General features: G+C 43.9%; 1 protein-coding gene across 13 annotated transcripts in view; it reads right to left on the bottom strand.

The window, feature by feature from the left end:
- Positions 1 to 23,706, bottom strand: part of NAV2 (neuron navigator 2) — a 555,491-nt gene that overhangs the window by 220,416 nt on the left and 311,369 nt on the right. For 3 of the 13 annotated variants that reach the window (XM_083748521.1, XM_083748504.1, XM_083748505.1), the window contains exon 1: positions 13,345 to 13,752. The exons of 7 other annotated variants lie outside the window; for them this stretch is intronic. In XM_083748521.1, the coding sequence (XP_083604647.1) occupies positions 13,345 to 13,395 (51 nt within the window). In that variant the 5' untranslated portion in view covers positions 13,396 to 13,752. Of the gene's footprint in view, positions 1 to 13,344; positions 13,753 to 23,706 lie in introns of those variants that run through there. 3 more of the 13 variants (XM_083748507.1, XM_083748519.1, XM_083748506.1) reach the window with 3 other exon arrangements.

The raw sequence follows: 23,706 nt of genomic DNA, 5'->3' as shown, positions 1-23,706 counted from the left end.
TCTATAGTTATCTATCTGGATTCCCGTTACAGATAAGTATACATAGGAGCCAGCTCCTAGGGGCTGAGGTTCCTTTGAACCCGAATTAAAATTTTTGAGGGGGTTGGGGGTTGCAAAGTTGATGGGCATTGCCATTCAAATGGTGTGCATGCACACGTCTAGTGATTGATTATGTGGAGCAGGGCTTACCTGGCGTCCCCAATATTTTATTTGAGTTGGCACCCCTGTATGTAAACAAGACTGAGACAGTAAAGCACAGAAGGCCACATGGTGAAAATGTAGAAGAGTAGAGATTTGAACCCAATTTTCCTAGGTCCAGATCTAGCATTTTTACTTTATGGCCCATTCTGCTACAAATACAGAATTGCCACAGAGGAAGGGAGGGAGGGAGGGAGGGAAATAGATTATACTCACTTGGCTTCTCCCAGCAAAATGTTATCACTCACATCCAAAACTCTGCTTCACACCTACATACATCCCAGCCTGCCGGGCACTGTAAGGGCCCTGCTCAGCTATTAAGGTTAATCTCTGAGTGTCTGAGTTGGGGTGGTAGTGGCAGGTTCCACCTGCTGCTATATGTGCACTGCAATGTAGATTTGCAGTGTGCTTCGGTGCATATGCATGGTTGTGGGGAACCACAGGATCTGCAGCTTTGCTTTCTCAGGGTTCTCAACTGTGTTGAGTCCTGCCTTTACACCTATGTTGCAGACATGTATTTCTAAACATGGATGGTGGGGAGTAGAACCTGCTGCTAACCATCACCTGTACGTTCCACATAGTCCCTTGTAACAAAGGTATGTAATGCATGCTAGAGACAGAATGGGGAGTAATGACACATACTTGTGACCATTTATGTCCTGAAATTAGCCTTAGCCAACCATATATTCTAGACTGCAACTCCCACCAGCCTCACCCAGCCATGTAGTTGTGGGGTAAAGAATAAAAGATAGACAAAGTTCAATTCTCTACTGCTAGTATTTCAGCAGCTTGTGAGTCAACAGCCTTGGAGATTCTGTTTGCACAGGACAGAAGTGAGTGAGTCCTTCCACAAAAACAAACAGAAATCCCCAAAAGAAAAATATGACCAGGGCATAAATGTTTTCATCTCACAACTGTTCTTAAAAATATGTCCGTGTTTGCAAGGATATCCTTGCTGCAATGATAAGAATCCAATTTTGTGCCAAGAATGTTCACAGCTAAACAAGTTTCAACCTTTCCTTGAAAAGAATATACTGTACATCAACATCAAACACATTATTTCCTTGTTGGTTGGCAACTATTTTTATTGGCGGACCATCTAAAATGTGGGGGCTCAAGGAAGCCTGATGTGTTCTTGGCAAAGACAGCTATCACTCCTCTTTCCAGGAGAAGCAAGAGGACATCAGCAGACAGAGGGAGCCTTCTCTTCTCCTTTAGCTCATTTTGGTCTCAGTCTCCCTTTCCCATGACCTTTCTAGGAGACAAACTCATAAGGAGCTGCTTCCACGTTGTTGGTGGTGTTGTGGGCCCCAGAGTTCTATTTCTTTATGTTATTGTATACTGTCTTTCCACCAAATGACGCTCAAGTTAGATACCAATAAAACACAAATATAATTGTGCAAGGCTTCAGCTGACGGGCCTCATCTACTCAATAAAAATCTACTCAATAATGAAAATTGCAATTGGTTTCCAGTTCATTCCAGGGCCCCATTCAAGGGGCTCACATTAGTGTTTAAAGCCCTAAACAGCTCAAGCTCCAAGTACAGTGGTACCTCGGGTTAAGTACTTAATTTGTTCCGGAGGTCTGTTCTTAACCTGAAACTGTTCTTAACCTGAAGCACCACTTTAGCTTATGGGGCCTCCTGCTGCCGCCATGCCACCGGAGCACAATTTCTGTTCTCATCCTGAAGCAAAGTTCTTAACCAGAGGCAATATTTCTGGGTTAGCAGAGTCTGTAACCTGAAGTGTATGTAACCTGAAGTGTATGTAACCTGAGGTACCACTGTATCTGAAAGACTTCTTCCTTCCCTACAAACCCTGTGTGAAGATCAGCAGAGGGTAGTTTCTCCACCCTCAAAAGCTTGGATTCGTCATGACCCTGGAGAGGGCATTCTTTGTCGCAGGCCCTAACTTGTGACACTCCCTCCCCACAGGGAGCCCTCATTATGTAGTTTCTGCCACATACTGAACATCAACCTTATTTATGTTGGATTCTCTCTCTTTCTATTTCACACACACACACACACACACACACACACACACACACGTGTATAAAAAGGTAAAGGTACCCCTGCCCGTACGGGCCAGTCTTGACAGACTCTGGGGTTGTGCGCCCATCTCACTTAAGAGGCCAGGGGCCAGCGCTGTCCGGAGACACTTCCGGGTCACGTGGCCAGCGTGACATCGCTGCTCTGGCGAGCCAGAGCCGCACACGGAAACGCCGTTTACCTTCCCGCTGGTAAACGATCCCTATTTATCTACTTGCACCCGGAGGTGCTTTCAAACTGCTAGGTTGGCAGGCGCTGGCGCTGGCACCCCGCCGCAGGGATTCGAACCGCCGACCTTTCGATCGGCAAGTCCTAGGCGCTGAGGCTTTAACCCACAGCGCCACCTGCGTCCCTCACACGTGTATAGACCCATCTTATTACATTCATTGTAAACTGTTGTATTTTAAATTGCTGTAACCCGCCCTGAGACCTTGTGGCAAAGGGTGAGTAAGAAACTGAAATAATAAACTTAAGAACAAATCAAGCAATAACACAGTAGAAACAACCAATTGAAAAAAACACTTTCAACTGTGTCTAAGTCAGCCTATAGGCCAAAGGACTGTCTAAATAAAAAATGTCTTTGCCTGCCTGCAGGCCATCAGAAATGGGATAAACCTTTGTACTTTCGTAAGGAGGTCCAGAGTCTGAGAGAAGTTGCTGAGTGAAAATGCTGCTTACAATTATGCAAATGTGTTTAGGATTGCCCTGCTTCTTTCTTGAAATGTTCTCAGTTTCTTCACTTGGTCTTTCCTTGGCAGATTCAAACAGATTAGAAAAACAAAGCAGGAAGGGTTATCTGATGCCTATTATATCCAGTTACATTAGTCATCATTCTTTTACTGATGTAATGGCAAAAGGTTAATCTAAAAAGGAGCAGGATGGATCTCGGGTTTCATACACGTACTAAGCTGGCCGCAAGGAGTGTTAAAATCCTTGTGTCAAGAGAATTCAGATCAAAAGTTATTTGCAGCAGTATCTTGCATTCAGAGCCTTAAAAACAACAACACCTGAACAGCACGTCATTCTCTGCAAATATACAAAGCAGGCGGTAGCAAAGAGGTCATAGTAACCTTGCTGTGGTTATGATAAAAACAGAAGGTGTTGCTAAGAGACATGCAGCCTACGTGGAGTTTCTGGTGGAGGGGGAGAAGTGTCAGATTTGGGGTTGTCAAAAATGTAGGTTGCTGGCATTACTTTCAATAGCTGTAAGGAGCTGGGGAGTTTACACCATGGTGCTAAGACAGCCTTCCAAGCACACATTCTAGGGTCAGGTCTGTGTTCTGACACCTGCATAAACAGGCTATTGTGAGGGAAATGGGAGCATGAAAATGCAATCCTGGGCTGGCAATCCTCCAGCAAGAGATTACATCTCAATGAAATCTATTATGCAGGCTGTTTGTGCAACAGCATTGTGGTTGAGTGTAAAAATTACAATGTCAGCCTTAGGGTGGTCACAGAAGAGAGGACTATTGTGGCAAGCAGAGCATTACCAACAGGAAAGGTCCAGGAAAAATTGCACCATCCTTTTTTAAGTACAGTTGCAACACTCGTCTTCTATTTCCTTTTAGGTTGTTTGCACAGGTCACATTTAAGTCACTGTCAGATAGTTGTGCTGATGCCCACTATTAGCATTGCAACGTTTCTTGAATGAATGAATTTCTATTCTGCTTTTTTGCTAGATCCACAAAGCACTTACAATATCACTACGAGTTTGTGGGGAGGCAAATTATCCTGAAAGTCCTGGGTACCAGATTCCCAACTCCCTAATTTCTAGACTTAGTAAATGTAGGAGATTACTAAATGCTTGAAGTCTTCACCTGGGTGCAAGTGTAAAAAGTGTAAAAAGGCAGGCTGAATCAGCTTTCTGACCAGGAACTGCATGGTGAGAAGAACCATGGGCAATTGACATGAACGGTTACCCTGTGCTGAGCAGCAGAAAAGTGTGAGCCCCTCCACCCATGAGGGGATGGTGATCAGAGGCCAGGTTTAGGATTTCAGTGTTTGATGATATAAGCTGGGAGGGGAAGTTCCAGGTGGGCAGTAGGTGAGGATGTAGGCTGGAGGAAAAATTGTGGCATTAAAAAAAAAAAAAGGTTTGAATATGGAGGGCTGGGGAAGAACTTTGGGCAGGCTGGCAAGTTGAAGGAGAGACATGGAGATGGCACTCGGGATGCCTTTGAATCCAATGCTACACTCCTGCAGGAATGCTGGGAACTCCAGCGGACTCAGGTGTAAATATGTGTAAATAAACCATATTTCACAAAGGCACTACAGTCTCCATTGTGCCTCAATTCTGAGGGAAACACAAACCCTGGTTATGTGCCAAGACCCCCTGGAATCTTGTGCACCACTTGGCAGAGATTGGGGTAGCCCATAACAATATATAAAAAGTGCTAAAATGCTTTCAGCTTACCCCTCTGGGTATTTTTGAAAAAGTCCCACTAAGTTCAGTGGATCTTACTGCAAAGTAAGACCATATCACAGCCTTTATTGAAATACTACAGGCACCGTTGCTTTTAAGAACCCGCTGTACCTGGACGAGGGAAGAATTCTCATAGCCACTCCCCTCACAGTCAATTGACCCCGTCTCCCCTCAGTGCTTGTGACAATCTAAATTTGTGGCAAATGTATGCAATGCCTAAATCTATTGCCATAAGAAGAAGTTACCAGTCAACCCACATGTTACTTTTTGTCTCATGCCTAGCCAAATAGCAGCTTCCCTTCATCTAGCAAACCTGTTCATTGCCAGCATAGATCGCACAGCGGTGCTGGTGGGAGAGGAATATTGCATAAGTCATGTCAAACTTTAGATACTATTTATTGGACTTATTATTCTCTTGTTGCTTAGAGAACTACTTAAAATAACTACATCCAAGCACAAGTATATTCAGAGTCATTCTGCCCTTTTCTCCTCCTTTCAAACATTTTTTTCTTAGAACATTCCTGTGGCAAAAAACCCCCACAATATCCTGGCCTCTTAGTGGAAGGTCAGACATACAGTTTTGAATCAGTGCTGCCCTCCCTCATTCTTCTCCTAGCTGCAAGTGAATGAGATGGGGGCAAATCACATTAATGTTCTAACACTCCAAACAGTAGCCTGAAGAACTTTAAACAGGCAATAAATAAATACAAATCAAACTTGTTTTCCCACTAATTTTGATTAATGTTAACACACTCACTTGCCTTTCATCTTTGTTCTTTCCATGGTACTACTTGGCTTCTGAATATTGAATGAGTCACAGAGATGCTTTCTGTTACATTGATCTCAGACACAGACACCACACGCAAGTCATGTTGCATGCAAATCAACCCGTTCTGAGCCCACACAAATCCATAAAAGGGTTTTCTCCAGTTACACTTTAGCTTCCAAACCAGAAATAAGTCTTTTTGGGAAAACAGACTTTCCTGTTGGGATTTTAAGAAAGCTTCCTCCCTGCGCCCTCCTTCTATCATAATTCTGGAACTCAGGGGCACCCAAGGAAACAGAATGTTGGAAAGTTCAAGGCAAAAGAAAGTACTAATTCACATGCCACATAGATACAATGCTAAATTAGCGCAAGATGCAGATGGCTACCAACCTTCCAATGCTCAAACCACACTTTTGCCAGCTGGGCTTTTTGCTGAGAGATGCCAGGCATTTGTCACTTTAAGATCTACCTGGGAACTATTACATACGCCTTCCATGGTATGTGGTTCTGAGAATGTGAAAAACATTCCACTCAACAATCTTCTAACATAAGGGTGTGTTTCAATCTATGCAATTGCTTACAGGTTGTTACTCCTGTGTACCATGTGGTTATCAACAGTAAAGCTGAAGTAAAAAGCCCACTGAAACCAATGGAAAACATTTCCATGGAATAGCCTACAAATATGTGATATGCACACCAATATTCGTTGTGTTGTTATGAGGTGCTGTGTTGCCTCCACAGGATGTTTTGTGGTTGATCTTGCAGTTGTCTTCAGGAATGTTATCATCTGCTCTGTTACTTTGTTGGATTGCTTATATTTCAGTTCAATTGTAACCTGCTCTGACATTGTAAGATGACGGTGGGGTAAAAATATACTTAATAAATAAAATTAAAAATTCCTTCCAGTAGCACCTTAGAGACCAACTAAGTTTGTTACTGGTATGCGCTTTCGTGTATTTTGTTTTGACTATGGCAGACCAACACGGCTACCTACCTGTTAATAAATAAAGCTATTATTGCTATTGTAATAGCTGTGGTGTTTTATTCAATGTTTGATGCATTCAGCCCTGTTAACCATTGATCATTCCTACAAAAGTGCACCTTACTAGGCTGGAATTAGTAGTGGATTGGAATCAGAAACAAATATTCCCTTGTTGAGAAACAGCAAAACATTCCCACAGTTGCAGGGGGTAGGGGGAAGGGAGCAGGCAAAACTCTACAGCGAAAGTGCTACAGAGTATGCAACTGATGGAGGGGGGATGTTAACACTGAAGTGGTACTTCTGCAATAGAAACAGTTCAGAGGTAAGCCACCTGTTCAGTTCCTGCCTGCCTCCCAAATCCCAACAGCAACCCTATAGAATTCTAGGGTTTATGCCAGTGTTGGATAAAGAGATTCTAGACATGAAGAGGAAAGCTTGCCGTGCTTATTTGCATGTCAATAAAAGAAGAGTGCTTTTTCTTCAGCTCACAGCTAGCAGAGTCTTGGGAACAAACAGAAAGTGGGGGTCTCTCACTTCTGCCGCTGCCTTGATCTTTGCCAGAGTGAGGTTTCAATGGCAAAATAGTGGGTCGGTTTGCAGATATTCCCATCATACTCTGTGGAGCATGCAGTGCTATTAGCAGTTGGGAAGCAAATGCAGGCAGTAATTGCGTTTCAGAGAGAAACATAAATGTGGTGCTTTCTCGGAAAATAGCAGGTTATCAGTATGATTAAAGGTCAGGTCCCCTTTTAAAGGCATAAAAAGATCATTATGTTTGCCTTGTCTAGAATTTCACATAAACATTTTTTCCATGCAAGGCTTATCTTCCTACATGTAAACTGATAGCAGATGGTAACATAAACCTTGATAATGTTTCAAAGGAAGCATGGTTTCTCTATAAAGGAATTGGATTAATCACTTCTGTATTTTAATTGTCTGATATTTGTCTTAATTGCAATTTTTTTAAAAAAGGGGGTTGAAGAAGAAAGATTTACAATATTAATATGTAACAATATATTTCAGAAGCAGAAATAGTAACAGCATCACTAAAGCTGCTAGCAAGCAGCTTATATAGCAGCCAGAGTCAGAAAAGAAGGCATGATACACAAGAACAAGCTGAGAATGAGAAAGGGCACGTATGTAAAATAAATAAGAGTTATGAAAGTGGGAGGTGGGGAAAGAGAGAGATAGGCTAACAAAGCTTAAAAAGGGGGCAGGCAAAATCGTAGAGGATAAGCCTATCAATGGCTATTAGTCATGATGGCAATATATGCAAGCATTGCATTCAGAGGCATTATGCCCCTGAATACTAGCTTCTGGGGAGCAATGCTGGGAGAGACAGTAGCGCAGAGGCCATGTAAAAAAAACAGGGGGAGAAGGGGATAGTTCCACATGGCCATCCTCATGCTTCAGAAACTGAGTTACAGTTTCCTATGCATGGATACAGTTTCCTATGCATGGGACGCAGGTGGCGCTGTGGGTTAAAGCCTCAGTGCCTAGGACTTGCCGATCGAAAGGTCGGCGGTTCGAATCCCCGCGGCGGGGTGCGCTCCCGCTGCTTGGTCCCAGCGCCTGCCAACCTAGCAGTTCGAAAGCACCTCCGGGTGCAAGTAGATAAATAGGGACCGTTTACCAGCGGGAAGGTAAACGGCGTTTCTGTGTGCGGTTCTGGCTCGCCAGAGCAGCGATGTCACACTGGCCACGTGACCCGGAAGTGTCTCCGGACAGCGCTGGCCCCTGGCCTCTTAAGTGAGATGGGCGCACAACCCCAGAGTCTGTCAAGACTGGCCCGTACGGGCAGGGGTACCTTTACCTTTACCTTTATGCATGGATAAGTGCACATTGCACTGGTGCCCTAACAGAGTCAACAACACAATTTAAACAGTGCCATTTGCCATATGGAGCCTCACATGGGGACTCTTGGGGTTTTGTTTTAATACCCAGTACCACTTCTGTATTGGGTTTCTGTGCTATGCAAAGACAGTGAGAGGGGCTCATGCTCTAACCCTTTACTATTGCTTTGAGCAGGGCAGCTAGCCTTTAGGACCAGAGAGATGCTTTCAGGGTTGGCCAATCCTTCAAGGGCTATGAGTCAGTGCTTCTTATGGCCAAAACAGTTGTGACCACAAAACTACTCTCTGCCCACCATGAATTCCTACTTATATATTCTTTTATACTGTTGTTTTTCTGGTTTTATGTCTGGTTTTAATGATATTGTTTATTTTTGAAATGTTAAGCCATTTATAAATATTTTAAGTAAATAAATGAATGTGCACACAGAAGTACACAGGTCACACTTGCAGACCACACATACACACTCTCCGCATATACACTCACTCTCTCCTCCACACCTGCACAAAAACAGACATACATTCAGGTACACATCACATGCATGCACACCCACCCACATGGGTGCATAAACATGCACATTCATACACATAAGAGGAAGATCGGAAATAGATGTGATGGAGAGAAAAACTATTCTTTCTTTGCTTCAAAGATTGCTGTTGAAAGAGTAGAGACAGTGGTTTTTATCTCCCCATCAGTGCTAAGTGGGGAGGAATATGTGATGAACCCGACCAAGTCTTGATTTTGATTCAGTAACTCATTCCATTTTTAGCCCTATAGCCATTTAGAAAGATCAAGTCATAGTTGATGATGTACTTGTTAGCACCTGGAAACCTTTCTTGCAATGGGCAATCTCCAGGTGTTGAAAGACTGATATAATCATCTACACATATATTTATATACCTTGTAAAACTCCTGTCCTCACAGCCCTTAGAGGAGAAAGAAGCGACAACTAGATCTCATCTAATTGGAATCTTGCAATTAACAACAGCCCTCAGCACAACAAATAATTTCAGCATCTGTTTGGCTCAGAATGTGTTAACCTCTGCTTTTCTCTCTATAGCAGTGTGGGTCAGCATGGGCCATGAAAGAGAATCAAGCCTATTATAGAAGCACAAGCTTCTCACCTGTTTCTCATAACAATGCTAGAGAATGAGAGGGGTTGGGGAAACACACATGCACTCTGGCTTGCACATGCAATGCTAAACCATAATTTAGCATTATAGGAGAACTAGGCCATCTCCACTGGAGGCTGGTCCATTAAGTCAAATTTAATGCTGCCTCACCAATGTCATTCTGTCTTCAGCCAGCCCTCTCTTGCCTGCCTAGCCCACAAGGTTGCCCTGCCAGCTTCCTCAATCTCAGTTTTGCCCTTGTGGAACCAAGAATGGAAGATGAGGCTAAAACTAGAAATAGTTTACTTTGGCTGCCTCTCATTGACTCTGGCTCCACCTTTTGTTGGTTCCATGCCTTGGTAGTTTTGCCCCCATCTTCCTCTGCAGAGTTCCACAGTGACGATACTGAGATTGAGGAGAAAGCTGATAGGCAGTGCTACCTCTTGGGTTGGTTATAAATAAGAAGGCAGGCAGCTGGGGGCTGACAGCAGGAAGACTAAGGTTGGTGAGGCAGCATCCCACTTGCCCCTGACGGACCAGCCTCCATTGATTTGTCATCCGTGTTTGAGACATAACATCCAAACTTCTTGTTTTCAATAAAGCAGGCAGCTCATCTGTTGCAGCAGAAACAGAGGCATTCCACATAGCTTCAGCCTTATTCCCTGGACAAAATGACTACAAAAAATGCATACCGGGGGAGAAGAAATTCCCTGAGGACAGCCACTAAAATATTTAAGACATATAGTAAATCATCCAAGAGGAACACCATGACATGCACACCAGGTGCAACAAAGTGTAGAAAGCATTTCTGTGCTCTTCTACATTCTGTACTATCTGTAATAAAGCAAGAGAAAAGTGTTTACGACATATATAGAGCACTGCCACCATGAAAGGGGAGAGAAGGAAGCAATTAGGTTTCACAGAGTCCAATAAAACCATGACAAGCAGGCAGATTTGCCTACACAAGGCAGGAGTGGCTGTAAAGCCACTCAGAAGAAACTTCTGAGCGCTATTTGATCCATGAACCAGAACTACAATGCTGCTGCTGCTGCTTTCTAAAGTGAAGTGGCAGTCCTCACTAGCTGACTTTAGGATTGTCAGTGATGCGTATTGGGCTGATACGTCATACAACATCATCAAACTTTGTCATTTTGGAGCCAAACTGGACATTGCACACAGATGCATGTAGCTTTCTTCCACCTTTTCTGAATGTTAAAATAAGATTTCAGATTTCCATCGGGACTAGAGGAATGGTGATGGGGAAGAGTGCTCTTAATCCTTTCCATGTAGCCCCTCTGCATCTCTTAGCCCATGGAAGAAAAGCAGCTTGGTAGGTGCCAGGGATTTGAGGACAAGAGCCACTAGATCCATCCTATGAAGGGCTCCTACTTTTTGAGGGGAAATCCTAGCGGATACAGGTTCTCCCTTCATTCTAACACAATGATGACCAAAAAAAAAAGCCACAGTATGTAAAATTATCTTTTCTATGCAAATGCATACAGAAGCTCTTTCAAGACATGGACCTGCAAAAGCTAAGAGGTAGTGAATTCCAACAGGCAGGGAAGAGTGGAGACTGATCCCAGCTCACCAATAACAGAAAGAGAAAGAAGAAGTGTGCACGCACACGAAAGCTCATACCAAGAACTAACTTAGTTGGTCTTTAAGGTGCTACTGGAAGGAATTTTGTTTTGTTTTGACTATGGCAGACCAACACGGCTACCTATCTGTAACAGAAAGAGAAAGGTAAGTCCAGCAAGCTCCCTCTAGTGGACATGACACAGGCCTGGTGGGCAGCAGCGCTCAGTAAATAAAGGTCTGACCTCTGAAAGGCACAGATGTCACAACCATGAGCTGATGTGGGATATGGAACCCTGCCCAGGTCCATGTTACCTCCATTGCACTTTCTGGGCATTGGGCCTTTAGCCTATTATGTGTGGCTGTAAGCTTTCACTGCCAGAGCTTAGCACATCATTGAGCTAAATAAATATTAAACAGCATTAGTTGTATCTGATTATCACTAAAGCCCACAGAGGAGCCCATTGTACCTACTGGATTCTCTAAAGCCCATATAAAGGCCAGAGACAGTCAGTGTTTCTCAGATATCCTCAGCATTCATAGGTAATTTGTAAGCACAGTACTGTGTCTTGCTGTCTGTCCTGACAGAACCCTTTTTTTAAAGTCAGCAACCGCCATAAAGGAAAAATAATAACTGAATCACCTGAAGTAGTTTATGTCTATCTGGTAAATGCAAAGGAGCCGAAAATGGGTGGGAATTTTCTTGCTTGTCTCAATTTGCTTTAGATCTTTTTATATCATAAATACAAACCTATCAGTTATTCTAGACTTTGTATCTTAATTTTACCTCTGTGACCCCATGAGATATGATCTCACGGATCTGCTTGTTGAACCAAGTGTTCTTGGCTATTTGGCAAAATATCAAGTGCTAAAATTGCTGGCATACCCCACCTTACATTTTTAAAGCTTCTTTCCCCTCATTACTTTTTAAAGCTGGCTCAGTTTCCCCATGCATTTAGTTCCTCCTCTTTGTTTGGGAGGCCCACTCCAAAGTGGCTCAGATGTTTATGTTTGCAGAAAGGGCTTTTGCTACACCTGCGTAGCCCATTCTCTTAGCTTCCTGATTTCCGGAGCATAAAAAGGCAGGCTGCTGGAACAGGAGCCACCTCTCATCTCAACATGCCTGGCAGCAGCTCAAACCATGCTTGGGCAACCCTGTGCTTAACATGCACCCTTTCCTGCCAATTCAAAAACAATAATAATTCAATTTTCTAAGAGGCACTCACGCATGCCAAATCGGAAACCATCCTGATCTCCCAACCAAGAATGGCTTTTGTATCCAGTAAGATCCTCCATAAACTGATTATGACTGCCCAAACAGTCCTTCAAATGTAAATAATTTTTAAAAAGATGGGAAGTAATTTTTGAATGACAGCCATAGAAATATGGGTTTCAATTAATGCTCCATGCGAGTGATGCTCTTAAAGCACTTTCTCCACTACAGTACCAATTTCCCAGGCATACACTGGTTTGGGGCCCCTTGACACTTGGAACAAACCCTTGGTATTGAATTCTAAACTTCATAGGAAACATATTTAAAGTGAAATGTGCACAGGAGTGCAATTTCCATTGTTTAATATAATCCAATAGATGGATAAAGAATAACACTCTTTAAAAAGAGCAGTTGCTGGCTCAGGTTTGGAAGCAGATTTCCAAAAGCCGCTAATGTGCAGACTCCCTAAGTTTTTTAACCCACAGTTCCAATCTTGGCACGGGGAGTAATTGGAAAAGACAGGCAGACGTTTGGGTTTCCTGATCTCATTTGCGCTGGGGGAAATGGGAAACCCACAAACTTTCTCTTTGCAAACAAGGAGCTGCGGTTTCTTTTTAACTCTCTTGGGGAAATTAGCGGGGAGGTGTTTTTTTAAAAAAAACACACGAAGCGATCAGCAAACCCAGCGCCCAAATGCCTGCGCTTGAGGAATCCTTATTATAGCAAAGGGCACTGAGGCAATCGAGAGAAGCAGGGAGGGAGGGGAGGTAGAGGAGGAAGAAGCTGAAGAACAAAGTATAAGCACCATCGATTTCTATTTTTCTGCTTTGAAAGAAGCTTAAGCTAGGAAAGATCAAACTACAGGCGCAGCCATGCGTTGCAAGAAAGAGAGAGAGAGAGAGAGAGAGAGAGAGAGAGAGAGAGAGAGAGAGAGAAGGAGGAGGAGGAGGAGGAGGAGGATCTGTGGGGAGATCGGCCTCTAGTTCTGCACTCCTGCTTTGCTTAACAGCTTTATTCTGAACGCTGCGCCGCTTGGAGCCAAACTCCAGCAATGATGCCCAGAAAACAGCACACACAAAAATGCCATCCAAACGAAATGCCCAAGGCACATGGCGAGAGGGTCTCCAGCAGACTTCCTCTTCACAGTTATCACCAGCGTGCAATCGGAAATCCTTACCAACTTCATGGTCATGTTGTTCTGTTCCCAGCGCCATAGCATCACACTCATTTTCCTCGGCCAGCGCACCCAGCCAGCAGCACCTGCCCAGGGGAGCCAGCACCCAGCCAGGCTACGCGTCCATCTCACGCGTGCTTCCAGTACCTTAACATCCAGCCGCTACAGAGAGCTTCATTCTCCTCTGTTGGGTTAAGGAAAGCCTCTCTCATCTTGACGGTGTTCTCTGCAAACTTAGCTCTCTAGTCGTGCACGGAGCTGAGCTAAGACCATGATGCATCAACTCCTCTCTCTTTCTCTTTCTCTCTCTCAAGCCAAATCAAACAACTCCTCAAATGAGCTGGAGGAGGCAGCTGGGGCTGCAGGAGTGAAAGAAGGACAAGGAAGTCTCCCTCCCCGCTCCCCCCCCCCCGCCAACCACAAGCACTTCGCAGATTGGGCATTCCTGGTTCAATGGGCCGTTCATCGTTTCTGAAGAGAATCCCGTTTAACCCCTTCGGGGCGAGAGTTTGATCCGTGAACCGGGGAAGAATGGGAGCAGCGCGCAGAACAACGGGCCCCACATGAGAGGCAGGGCAGGCGGGGAGTTAAAACGCCCAGAATTGCTTGCTCCCTGCTTCAGCCGATTTTGCAAACGGAGCTGCCGATTTCAAGCGCAAATCTTCAGGTTTTGTGTTTGATTAAAGAAGAAGAAGAAACTAGGCTGGCATAAGCCATCAGCTGGAAAGGTAGCACGTGCTCTAGGGTGACCTGGTGCAATAGGACTTTTATTTTCCTTTCAAATTTGGGCAGGTGTACATCCAGGGGGAGCGGCACTGGACGACATTTTCTCTTTTACAAAACTGCAAGAGGAATCCTGTCTCAATCAATTCACAGAGGTGGAAAGGGAGCTCGAAGTCCAGGTCTCTGCCCATGCAGGGAATCAGTTGTTCCAGCATCCTTGGGACATATGAAGCTACTGGATGCTATCAGACATTGATCTATGCAGGAAACTCTCTCTGGCAATGGTTTTCTAGGGGTGCCATCAGGGATAGCAGTTTGGGGCAGAAGTTTGGGCCCTCTCAGCAGGATAATCAAGAGGACCCTTAAATGCAGCAGAGCAGGTTCACACATCGTGAAACAGCCTGCCAGCCCACCCCAACCCATAGGGATGGCTGAGCTTTTTTTAGGATGAAGTGCAGGCAGAGCAGGGCTGGTGACCAGGTACACTTGCCCGAACTCTCGGAGGGCTAAGCAGGGACCAGCTGCTTTTTTGTTCTTTATTCTAACAAGACTTCCACCCTGGGCCTCAGACAAGCTCTGTACGGGCCTGAGGATAGGTGTTTCCTGGCCAGGGACTGCTGGTGGCAGGGGAGTGTCCTTGCAATGGGAAGAATAGAATTCTAGAGTTGGAAGGGACCATGAGGGTCATCTAGTCCAACCCCTGTAATGCAGAAATCTTTTGCAGAACATGGGGCTCAAACTTATGACCATGAAATTAAGAGTCTCGTGCTCTACTGACTGAGTTATTGCTGGTGGTTCTCCTGACAGTGATAGCACAACCCCTCTGTTTTGTTTTGTCTTACATGCAAAGCAGACTTTGCAGTACTGACAGAAATTCTGAGATAATTTGCTTCCTTTTTAATATACATGCCCCCAATCTTGTTCCTTCTTTCAGGCAATGTTTCTTCCCACCTGCCTTCAACAGTGTTGTTGTTGTTTAGTCGTGTCCAACTCTTCGTGACCCCATGGACCACAGCACGCCAGGCACTCCTGTCTTCCACTGCCTCCCAGAGTTTGGTCAAACTCATGCTGGTAGCTTCAAGAACACTATCCAACCATTTCATCCTCTGTCGTCCCCTTCTCCTTGTGCCCTACATCTTTCCCAATATCAGGGTCTTTTCCAGGGAGTCTTCTCATGAGGTGGCCAAAGTATTGGAGCCTCAGCTTCAAGATCTGTCCTTCCAGTGAGCACTCAGGGCTAATTTCCTTAAGAATGGATAGGTTTGATCTTCTTGCAGTCCATGAGACTCTCAAGAGTCTCCTCCAGCACCACAATTCAAAAGCTGGAGGAGACTCTTGAGAGTCCCATGGACTGCAAGAAGATCAAACAGTTTAAGACAACCTAAAGGATGCTGCCACTGAGCCAGTTAAAGTTACACCACAACCAATGGTCAAGCGGCATGCACTGCTTTCATCTGTTAAGGGCCACATATCCTTGGGGAAATGCCAGCAGCTGCATGCCAGTGGTGGGTTGAACCAAGCCCAGCAGTGGGTGGGACACTCGCTTTCTCTATTCCTTCTTTCCAACACCTTTCTCTCTCTCTCTTTTTGATACATGCAACTCCCTCTGTCTTCCACCCCACTCAGCAGGCTACAGCTGTATGGACAAGTTGCTCTTGCCAGAACCAATTGCTTGCAATGGGCTTTTCTCCTTCCTCCTTTCACTGCTCCAACAGCTAGGGCTTTTCCTGTTCCTCCCCCCCCTTTCCCCTTCTGTTATCCTCCCCACCCATATACGCACTGAAAATAAGCAGTGGGCCATGTATGGCCCATGGGTCAGTCACTCCTGCCCCAGGGGGATGCACACATCCCCATTCTTGTCAGACAGTCTTCTGGCCAGTTCAATAAGTTGTGACCAAGCATGTCCATGCAGATGAGGATGCACATCCACATCAGATGCAGGAAGGGAATCCTCCTTCCACATGTAGATCTGCCTTGTGGATTAGGCAGCTGGGTTCAGGACAGAAATCAGTATTGTACAGCCACCCACACTCACTCGCTGAAACATCTGCCAATATCTGCAACTGGCTTCTGTGTATGTGCAGCCATTGGTAGGCACATATCTATATGCAATGTCACTGCAACACTGAACCGGGCTCCACTGAATTCACTAGGTACACGTTTTGATGGTGAATTGTCTGGATATTCGTGCCCATTCAGGGCCACTATCCACTGCTCACAACTAGAGTCTGATCAGAAGCTGCTATATCTAATAAAGATAAAGATATTGCCCAACTTTGGAATCCAGAGGGGTTTTTTTCCCTTATGGACCAACAGAGCTACCCTTGGTTTTGAGGAGTTTGGGGTGGGTTTCTTTTTTATATTTAACATAGATTCTTCTGGGCTGATGGTAGTGCAGTATGCAGTCTAAGGTCACCACATCAGATATCCAATCAATGGAGTCTAAGGAAATTAAGGATATGTCCAGCTAGCAGGTTTCTATGCTTTAGCACTAATCCAGGAGCACGCAAAGCACATTCTCTTTCTTATCCCATAATATGCTATTGTACTTTTGAAAGGATTTTCTGATCTGCTTGGCAAGCAAAACTTTTGCCAGCCTCAGAGACCAACAAAGAAGTCAAAAGGTTTTCCTGAGCTACAGTTTTAAAGCAGATGAGGACAGACACCTGCACAGTTATATCAACCTTTAAATTCATCAGGTTCACTTAGCCATTATAGAAAGAGCTTTTAATTCTTTCTCAAAGGTATAAAGGACTCTTCTTCATTTGCTTTTGTGGCAGCAAAATACCTTGCACTGCAAAACCTTCTGAACTAGCCGGAGTGAGTGCCCCGCTGAAAGGTCACCTCCAGGAGGTTGGAAATCTGAGGGAGAAGGTCGCAGCCTGTTGGCGGGCTTTGGAAATTAGATGCACGATTTGCAGTAGGGTCAAAGGCAGCTACAATGAGCCAATGACAAATGAAAAGATAAATGAATATGAGGAGAGGGGGAGAGAACCTTGGATGTGAGGCCAAAGGGATTTCTATGGGAATTACATAAGTCTTCTTAAGCACAGTGCTCACGCAAACTGCCAGGCCCTTCAGAGCTTTCCTTTTAACTAAATTTAATTTGTCCCTTCCGTGCTGCTGCTGACCCAGTGGAAGCACTACACAGCCTGCCACTTAGGATGTTGTCACCCAGCTTCCCAACTGTGCCTCATGGAGGTTCAGGCCAGAACGTGCAGCTCAGGGAAGGATATGGAAGAAGGCTCTGGGCCATATCTGTATTTTCGGTGCTTCCCTGTGGTTTTCAGCAGCTCCTTGAACTAAGTGGATGTGACCCAGGGTTGCTCTGACTTAGAAGGGAAGAATTAGAATGGCCTCCTAAACAGAAGCCAATTAAGATCCAATAGGGCCCAGCTGGCTGATCGACAACGAACCAATAAGCAGCTCTTATTTCCTCAATCATTTCACCATTCATTCATATAGCTTGCTTGCTCTCTTGTTTTCAGTCACATGATTCCTTACACACCTCCCTCCTGTCTTATTTTGTTTTCCTTACTGCCCCCTACTTCTGATAGCCCCAATACTCTTTTCCCCCAAACTACTGCAATGACTGCTGTTCCCCCTCCACAGCCTTTAGAACATAGGAACATAGTAAGAGATTGTTGGACCAGGCTAGTGGCCCATCTAGTCCAGCATCCCGTTCTCACAGTGATCCACCATGCCCTAAAGCAGGCTTGGCCAAACTCAGCCCACCAGCTGTTTTGGGACTACAATTCCCATCATCCCTAGCTAACAGGACCAGTGGTCAGAGATGATGGGAATTGTAGTCCCCAAACAGCTGGAGGGCCAAGTTTGGCCATGCCTGCTAAAGGGAAGCCTGCAAGCAGGACCTGAGCACAAGAGCACACTCTCCCTTCTTGTGGTTTCCAGCAACTGGTATTCAGAGGCATTACTGTGCCCAGCTGTGGAGGCAGAGCGTAGCCATCATGGCTTGTAGTCATCAACAACCTTAGCCTCCACGAATTTGTCCTCTGTCCTCTCTGACCCCTGTCACTCCTTCCTTTGCAATGATTGTGCTGCCGCCCCTGCCTCTCTTAACAGTGTTATTACTTAGCATCACAGTTTCTTGAAGTCTACCCACTTGACATTATTACAGAGGCCTGTTATGGAGACCTGATGCCAGCCCGCCCCACAACCTCAGACAGTCCTAACATAAAATCTTTGTCAACTACCTTTGCAGCATTTTCTACTTCTGGTGATTTTGTTTGCTATATCAACTTGAATCTCTTGGAACCTGTTCAAATCCCCATTCAGCTATGAAGTTCACTGGGTCCTTTACTCCTCCTCCTCCTCCTCCTCCTCCTCCTTTCACTGGGTGACCTTGGGCCAGACACTATCTCTCAGCCTAACCTACCTTGCAGGGCTGTTGAGACCATAAAATGGAGGGTGAGGGATAACTGTATACACTGTTTTGAACTCCATAACGAAAGGTGAGATATAAATAGAGTAAACAATTAAATGAATATGCAAAAGGCCAAAAAGTTATTGGGGCCCATGGTAGATTAACTGCTTTATCACTTCCACAATCATTTTCACCATTCCTTCAAAGCAGAACTTTTTCTACAATGATTTTCCAGAGATTCAATTCACAAATTCAGCTACAAGTCACCAAATGTTGGGTAATCTCTTCATGCATGGATGAACCATCCCATAACTTCTACATGGCAAACTCTAAGAATGCTCCTACAGTAACAGATTGTGACTATTATGCTGTACAATATACAAAGCATACAAGATATACAAAGTATGCTAGAACTTCCTGAGTATGATAGAAAACACAGGGACTTTCATCAGCTTAGAAACACAACAGAATGCAGTGTTACTAGAAAAAAAAAATAAACCAGAAATCCTATTTTGTTCCCATCATTTTCTAAAATACAGCCCATTTTGGACACATTCATTTAACTGAGCGTTTTTGAACTCAAGATGTATTTTGCCTCCAGAAGAAATCCTGATAGCATTGCCAGGTGTAATTGACACTTGTTTATTTCTTTTAAAAAAATAAAAATAAAAAAGCAGTAAGGCTTTGGAGTTTCTTTCATCCTCTTGCAGAACTTCCCTAATAAGGAAAATGGAAGAGATAAGATTGGAAGTGGAGTTGGAAAAATCCTTGCTATGACCTTTTCCCTCCTCCCACAAGCAACCTTTAGACAGCTCATCCTCCAGTGCTGTGTGTTTGACTCCACAGAGACATGCTGCTCACACATTCTGCCTTAATTTAAAAGGGTAGGATGGCAAGGGCAAATACATACAATTCCTTTTAAAAATAGCATTTATCAGGATTTCACAAACCCTTTTCTTGAAACTACTGACACTTAGCAAAGAAGGATAGAGGTGGGGGTGGCCAAGGAGCTTTTTACCAGTACATGAAATGCATGTCAGACTAAAAAGCTTGTTAGCAGCCCTAATGGGATGTTAATGGGCACTTAAGCATCCCAATTAATGTGCAAAATAACGCTCTTGTTATTCATTGATGATTCTTCAATGACACAGAAAACAGGTATGAGTCCTGCATTCAGCCCCCTAATGAATATAATTCTAACTCCCAGGACACAAAGGATACTGTTGGGAAAACAAGAGGAAACAGATGTTGGGGAAATTATGAATGAATTCAGAACACATAAACATTGTCAATACATCAGTTACTAGAGGGAAAGAAAAACCCATTAACTACTTACCCATTGTGTTGCCATGAAAAATATGCATAACAACAACTGGCTAGCTAGCATTTAAGCTTCTCCGTCATATTAGATTCATTACAATTACTTTGGCTTTTTATTTCTGAGTTCTCTAACTCAGTTACAACTATTCATTAATTAATGCATGAAGCCTACTAATAGAACACTTTGCCATTTACATTTGCTGTTTACTTGAGTTAATGCTGTTATAACATCAGGCCTAACCAAGCCAACTCAGAAATAAGCCCTGGTAATCTCTCCCCCCCCCCCCCCCGTTTGTTAGTGTTTAAAGTGTTTTTACTGCAACAGCTACACATCTGGACTTCGTTCTGGAGTGACTTCACACATGTTTTCTGAGTCTTGTCACTGCAATTTTATTGTGGTATGAGCCTTTGTAGACAAGAGCCTGTGTCATCAGATGCAGATAAATGCCAGGTTATGAAAGCTACTGCCTATAAAGCAAAATGTTTTTGAATGGGATTTTCTGATGGAAGTTTTCTGGAGAATAATGAATAAGATCACAGTGACAATTATTGATGCGATTGAAAATATAAAACTCTTCCCTCTACAGCAGAATCTATGGCTGAATCTTTTCAAAATAAAGATGTTTCCATCAGGATTTCCAATTTACTGCATCTGCTGAATTGTGTTTTTATTTTATCTATTCCTAGAACTTGTTAGTTGCTTTATCCTGCCCAGGGCAGCCTAAATCAACTTACAACCAATTAAACAGACAGACAAAACCCTTCACATTAGAACCTGTATGTTGTCGTTTAGTCATGTCCGACTCTTCGTGACCCCATGGACCAGAGCATGCCAGGCACACCTATCTTCCACTGCCTCCTGCCGTTTCCTACCTACTTCCAAAAGGCCACAGAGAGTTAAAGGCCACAGGCCTAGTTATAGAGGGAAGTTTTTGCCTGGCAGCTGAAGATATTAAACAATGGCAACAGGAAAGCCTCCCTGGAGAGAGAGCGTTCCACAAATGGGGAGCCACCGCAGAACATGCCTGTTTACAGGTGGCCACCCTTTGGACCTCCCATTGATCCATACCCCTTAGAGAGAAGATACAAATCTATTTATTTATTTATTTCATTTTTTAAAAAAATGTTGCTTGACTGTAAGGGGAAAACTTCAAAGCAGTTTACAAAAAAAGATAAAACAATAAAATGATCACTAAGAAATTTACAACCACAATTTAAAACATAGGAAAGTTAAAACTGCAAGAGAATTAGCTGAAACAAATTAAACTTCATACAAATACCTGGTTAGACTTGTCTAAATAAGGTTTTCAGCCTCCGCCAAAAAGAATACAGTGAGGGTGCCCACCTGAGATCAATAGGCAAGGAGTTCCAAAGTATCAGTGCTACCACACTAAACCACTGAGTTTTTACAGATGCAGTGCTTAAGATATTAATATTTGTATTTTAATGCACTGGTAAAGGTAAAGGGACCCCTGACCATTAGGTCCAGTTGTGACCGACTCTGGGGTTGCTGCGCTCATCTCTCTTTATTGGCCAAGGGAGCCAGCATACAGCTTCCGGGTCATGTGGCCAGCATGACTAAGCCGCTTCTGGCGAACCAGAGCAGCGCACGGAAACGCCGTTTGCCTTCCCGTCAGAGCGGTACCTATTTATCTACTTGCACTTTGACGTGCTTTCGAACTGCTAGGTTGGCAGGAGCAGGGACGAGCAACGGGAGCTCACCCCGTCGCGGGATTTCGAACCGCCGACCTTCTGATCAGCAAGTCCTAGGCTCTGTGGTTTAACCCACAGTGCCACCTGCTGTGCATATTAAGCCAATGGGCCAATTTTTTTCTTGTTATTTTTCTGTTGGTTGCTATTTGTTGTTTGTGAAACATCTTGGTATTTCTTCAAGCTAATAACAATAACAACAATGGGCAGAATTCAATGTAGTCCTGAGTGGAGTATGCATACATGGAACAAGGTCTGCTCATGTGACTTTGTATTCCTCCTTCTCATCACCCTGTACACCCCCTAAATCTGTAATGGGGTTTCTTCCAAGCAGATTTAGGGAGTGCAGGGGATGAAGGGTGAGGAGGGGGGAAGTCCCATTGTGAAAATGAAATTCCCTCCCTATGAAACTACACTTGGTCTCTCCAACGACTTTCTGGCATCAACTTAAGACATACCTGTTTACTCAGGTTTTGGGGTGATAAAAATGATAAAGACCCTCAGATTGCATGATGGAAATGCTTTGGACTGATATATATGATATTTAGTTTTTACATGTTTTGATTTTCGTTAACTGCTTGCATTTTATGTGATTGTGCTGTATACCAGCCTAAGTTCCCAGGGCAGAAAAGGCAGTCTAGAAATAAAATAAAACAACACAGCACATGACCCCCAACAAAATCTGTATGACAGAGAAAAAAGCTTAACTGATGACATGCATTCTCTATTTCTCTTGCAGAAGAGGACAAGTGGTGCTTGCTAATCCTTTTCAGGAAGTTGAAAAATCTCTCTTGGTTTCCCCTAATAGTGCTTCCTGGATCAATACACCCAGAAGCAATGACTGAAGAAGATATAATTGATCATGTTGATTTTGAGGGGTGGGTAAGTAAGACTTGCCACCTGCTTTAGAGGGACACACAGGAACACATCTGAGGATGGATTTTACATGCAATAAAATTGAGATCAATGCAAATAAATTATTTATCAAATTAATTTATCATTTGCAGAAGCATTAGGAAATGTCTTTGAACAACATTTTAAACTGTAACAATGAATATTAATTTGCAGGGTGTTTTGAAGCAAGAAGTAGGGTGGATAAAATGAAATGAAAGTCCAACTCATTTTTTTTTTACAGGCCAAGAATCTAACATACATCCCTTGTATAACTAAGTAAGAGATGAGATTGTCTGAAATCTTGGCAAGTTTGAGTGCAAATGTTGTAGTGAACATAAGCAGTGACAAGAAAGCAGCTGTGGAAATGGATGCCCTTGTATATTGACAAAGCTTCTGTGGCTGCTTCATCAGCCCTTGAAAACCAAAGGCCACTTCTAATGAGCCAACAGTATTCCACATTTGCTTTTATGTTCCATCATGACTGCATCAGATTGTGTTGCTTTGATGGATTTACAGCCCTATCCATTTATTTTTGGCTGTTTATTGCAGCATTATCTTTGAAAGCATTCAGGGTTTCCCTGCCCTTCTTATTATGCAGCAGTGACTCACCAGATTTACTGAGGCTTATCATTCAATGATCCCTGGGATGACATCAGCATCCCCAAAGCTGGACAGTTCCACTCACTTCAAAGATTTTCTCCCTTGCTCTTCTCCCACCACCTCCCATGCTCAGAGAGATTACTCAGAGTAGCTGCTAAATTATTGTATTATTCACATAGTTTTCTCTATAGTTTGGAGCAGCTCTTCATGGAGCTTCATATTTTCCCCATCCCAAATCATAATGAGGCTAAGACTCCAAGAGGAGCACACAAAGTTCTGGTTTGGAGAGATTTAATCTATGCACATTCTAATAAAGCAGCTGCCTCAAAATACTTGGGTGTCTGGAGAATATAAATTCTGGGGCTGAGATTTCAGTTGGCGCATGAGAATTTTAAGTGCCAAACTGAAGAGTGGGGGGCAGGTGGCATATCAACTGATTGTCTTGCAGCTTTGGGGCACTGTCAGGATCTGGTTTGGGTCAGCAAGCTCTGCTGGAGGAGGAGGTAGAAGAAGCAGAAGAGGGCTGAATTGTGGGAACCTGGGTTGGAGGAGGGTGGGGCCTCCCCTTTCCATCTCAACTTCATACGGAAGGGGAAACAGGGATGCCAGCTATCCCCTTTGATCTTCCTGCAGATAGGAGAACCTCAATGGAGGCTGGGGAGCGATTTGATCAGCTAAGGAGGAGGCTGAGCAGGAGATGGCAGTGACTGAGCAGGAGGGTACAGTCTTGTCAC

This window comes from Podarcis gaigeae (genome assembly GCF_964106915.1).
Source record: "Podarcis gaigeae genome assembly, chromosome: 1".
Taxonomy (NCBI): domain Eukaryota; kingdom Metazoa; phylum Chordata; class Lepidosauria; order Squamata; family Lacertidae; genus Podarcis; species Podarcis gaigeae.
The sequence above is the reverse complement of the archived record's forward strand: the minus strand, read 5'-3'. Positions and strand labels throughout refer to the sequence as shown.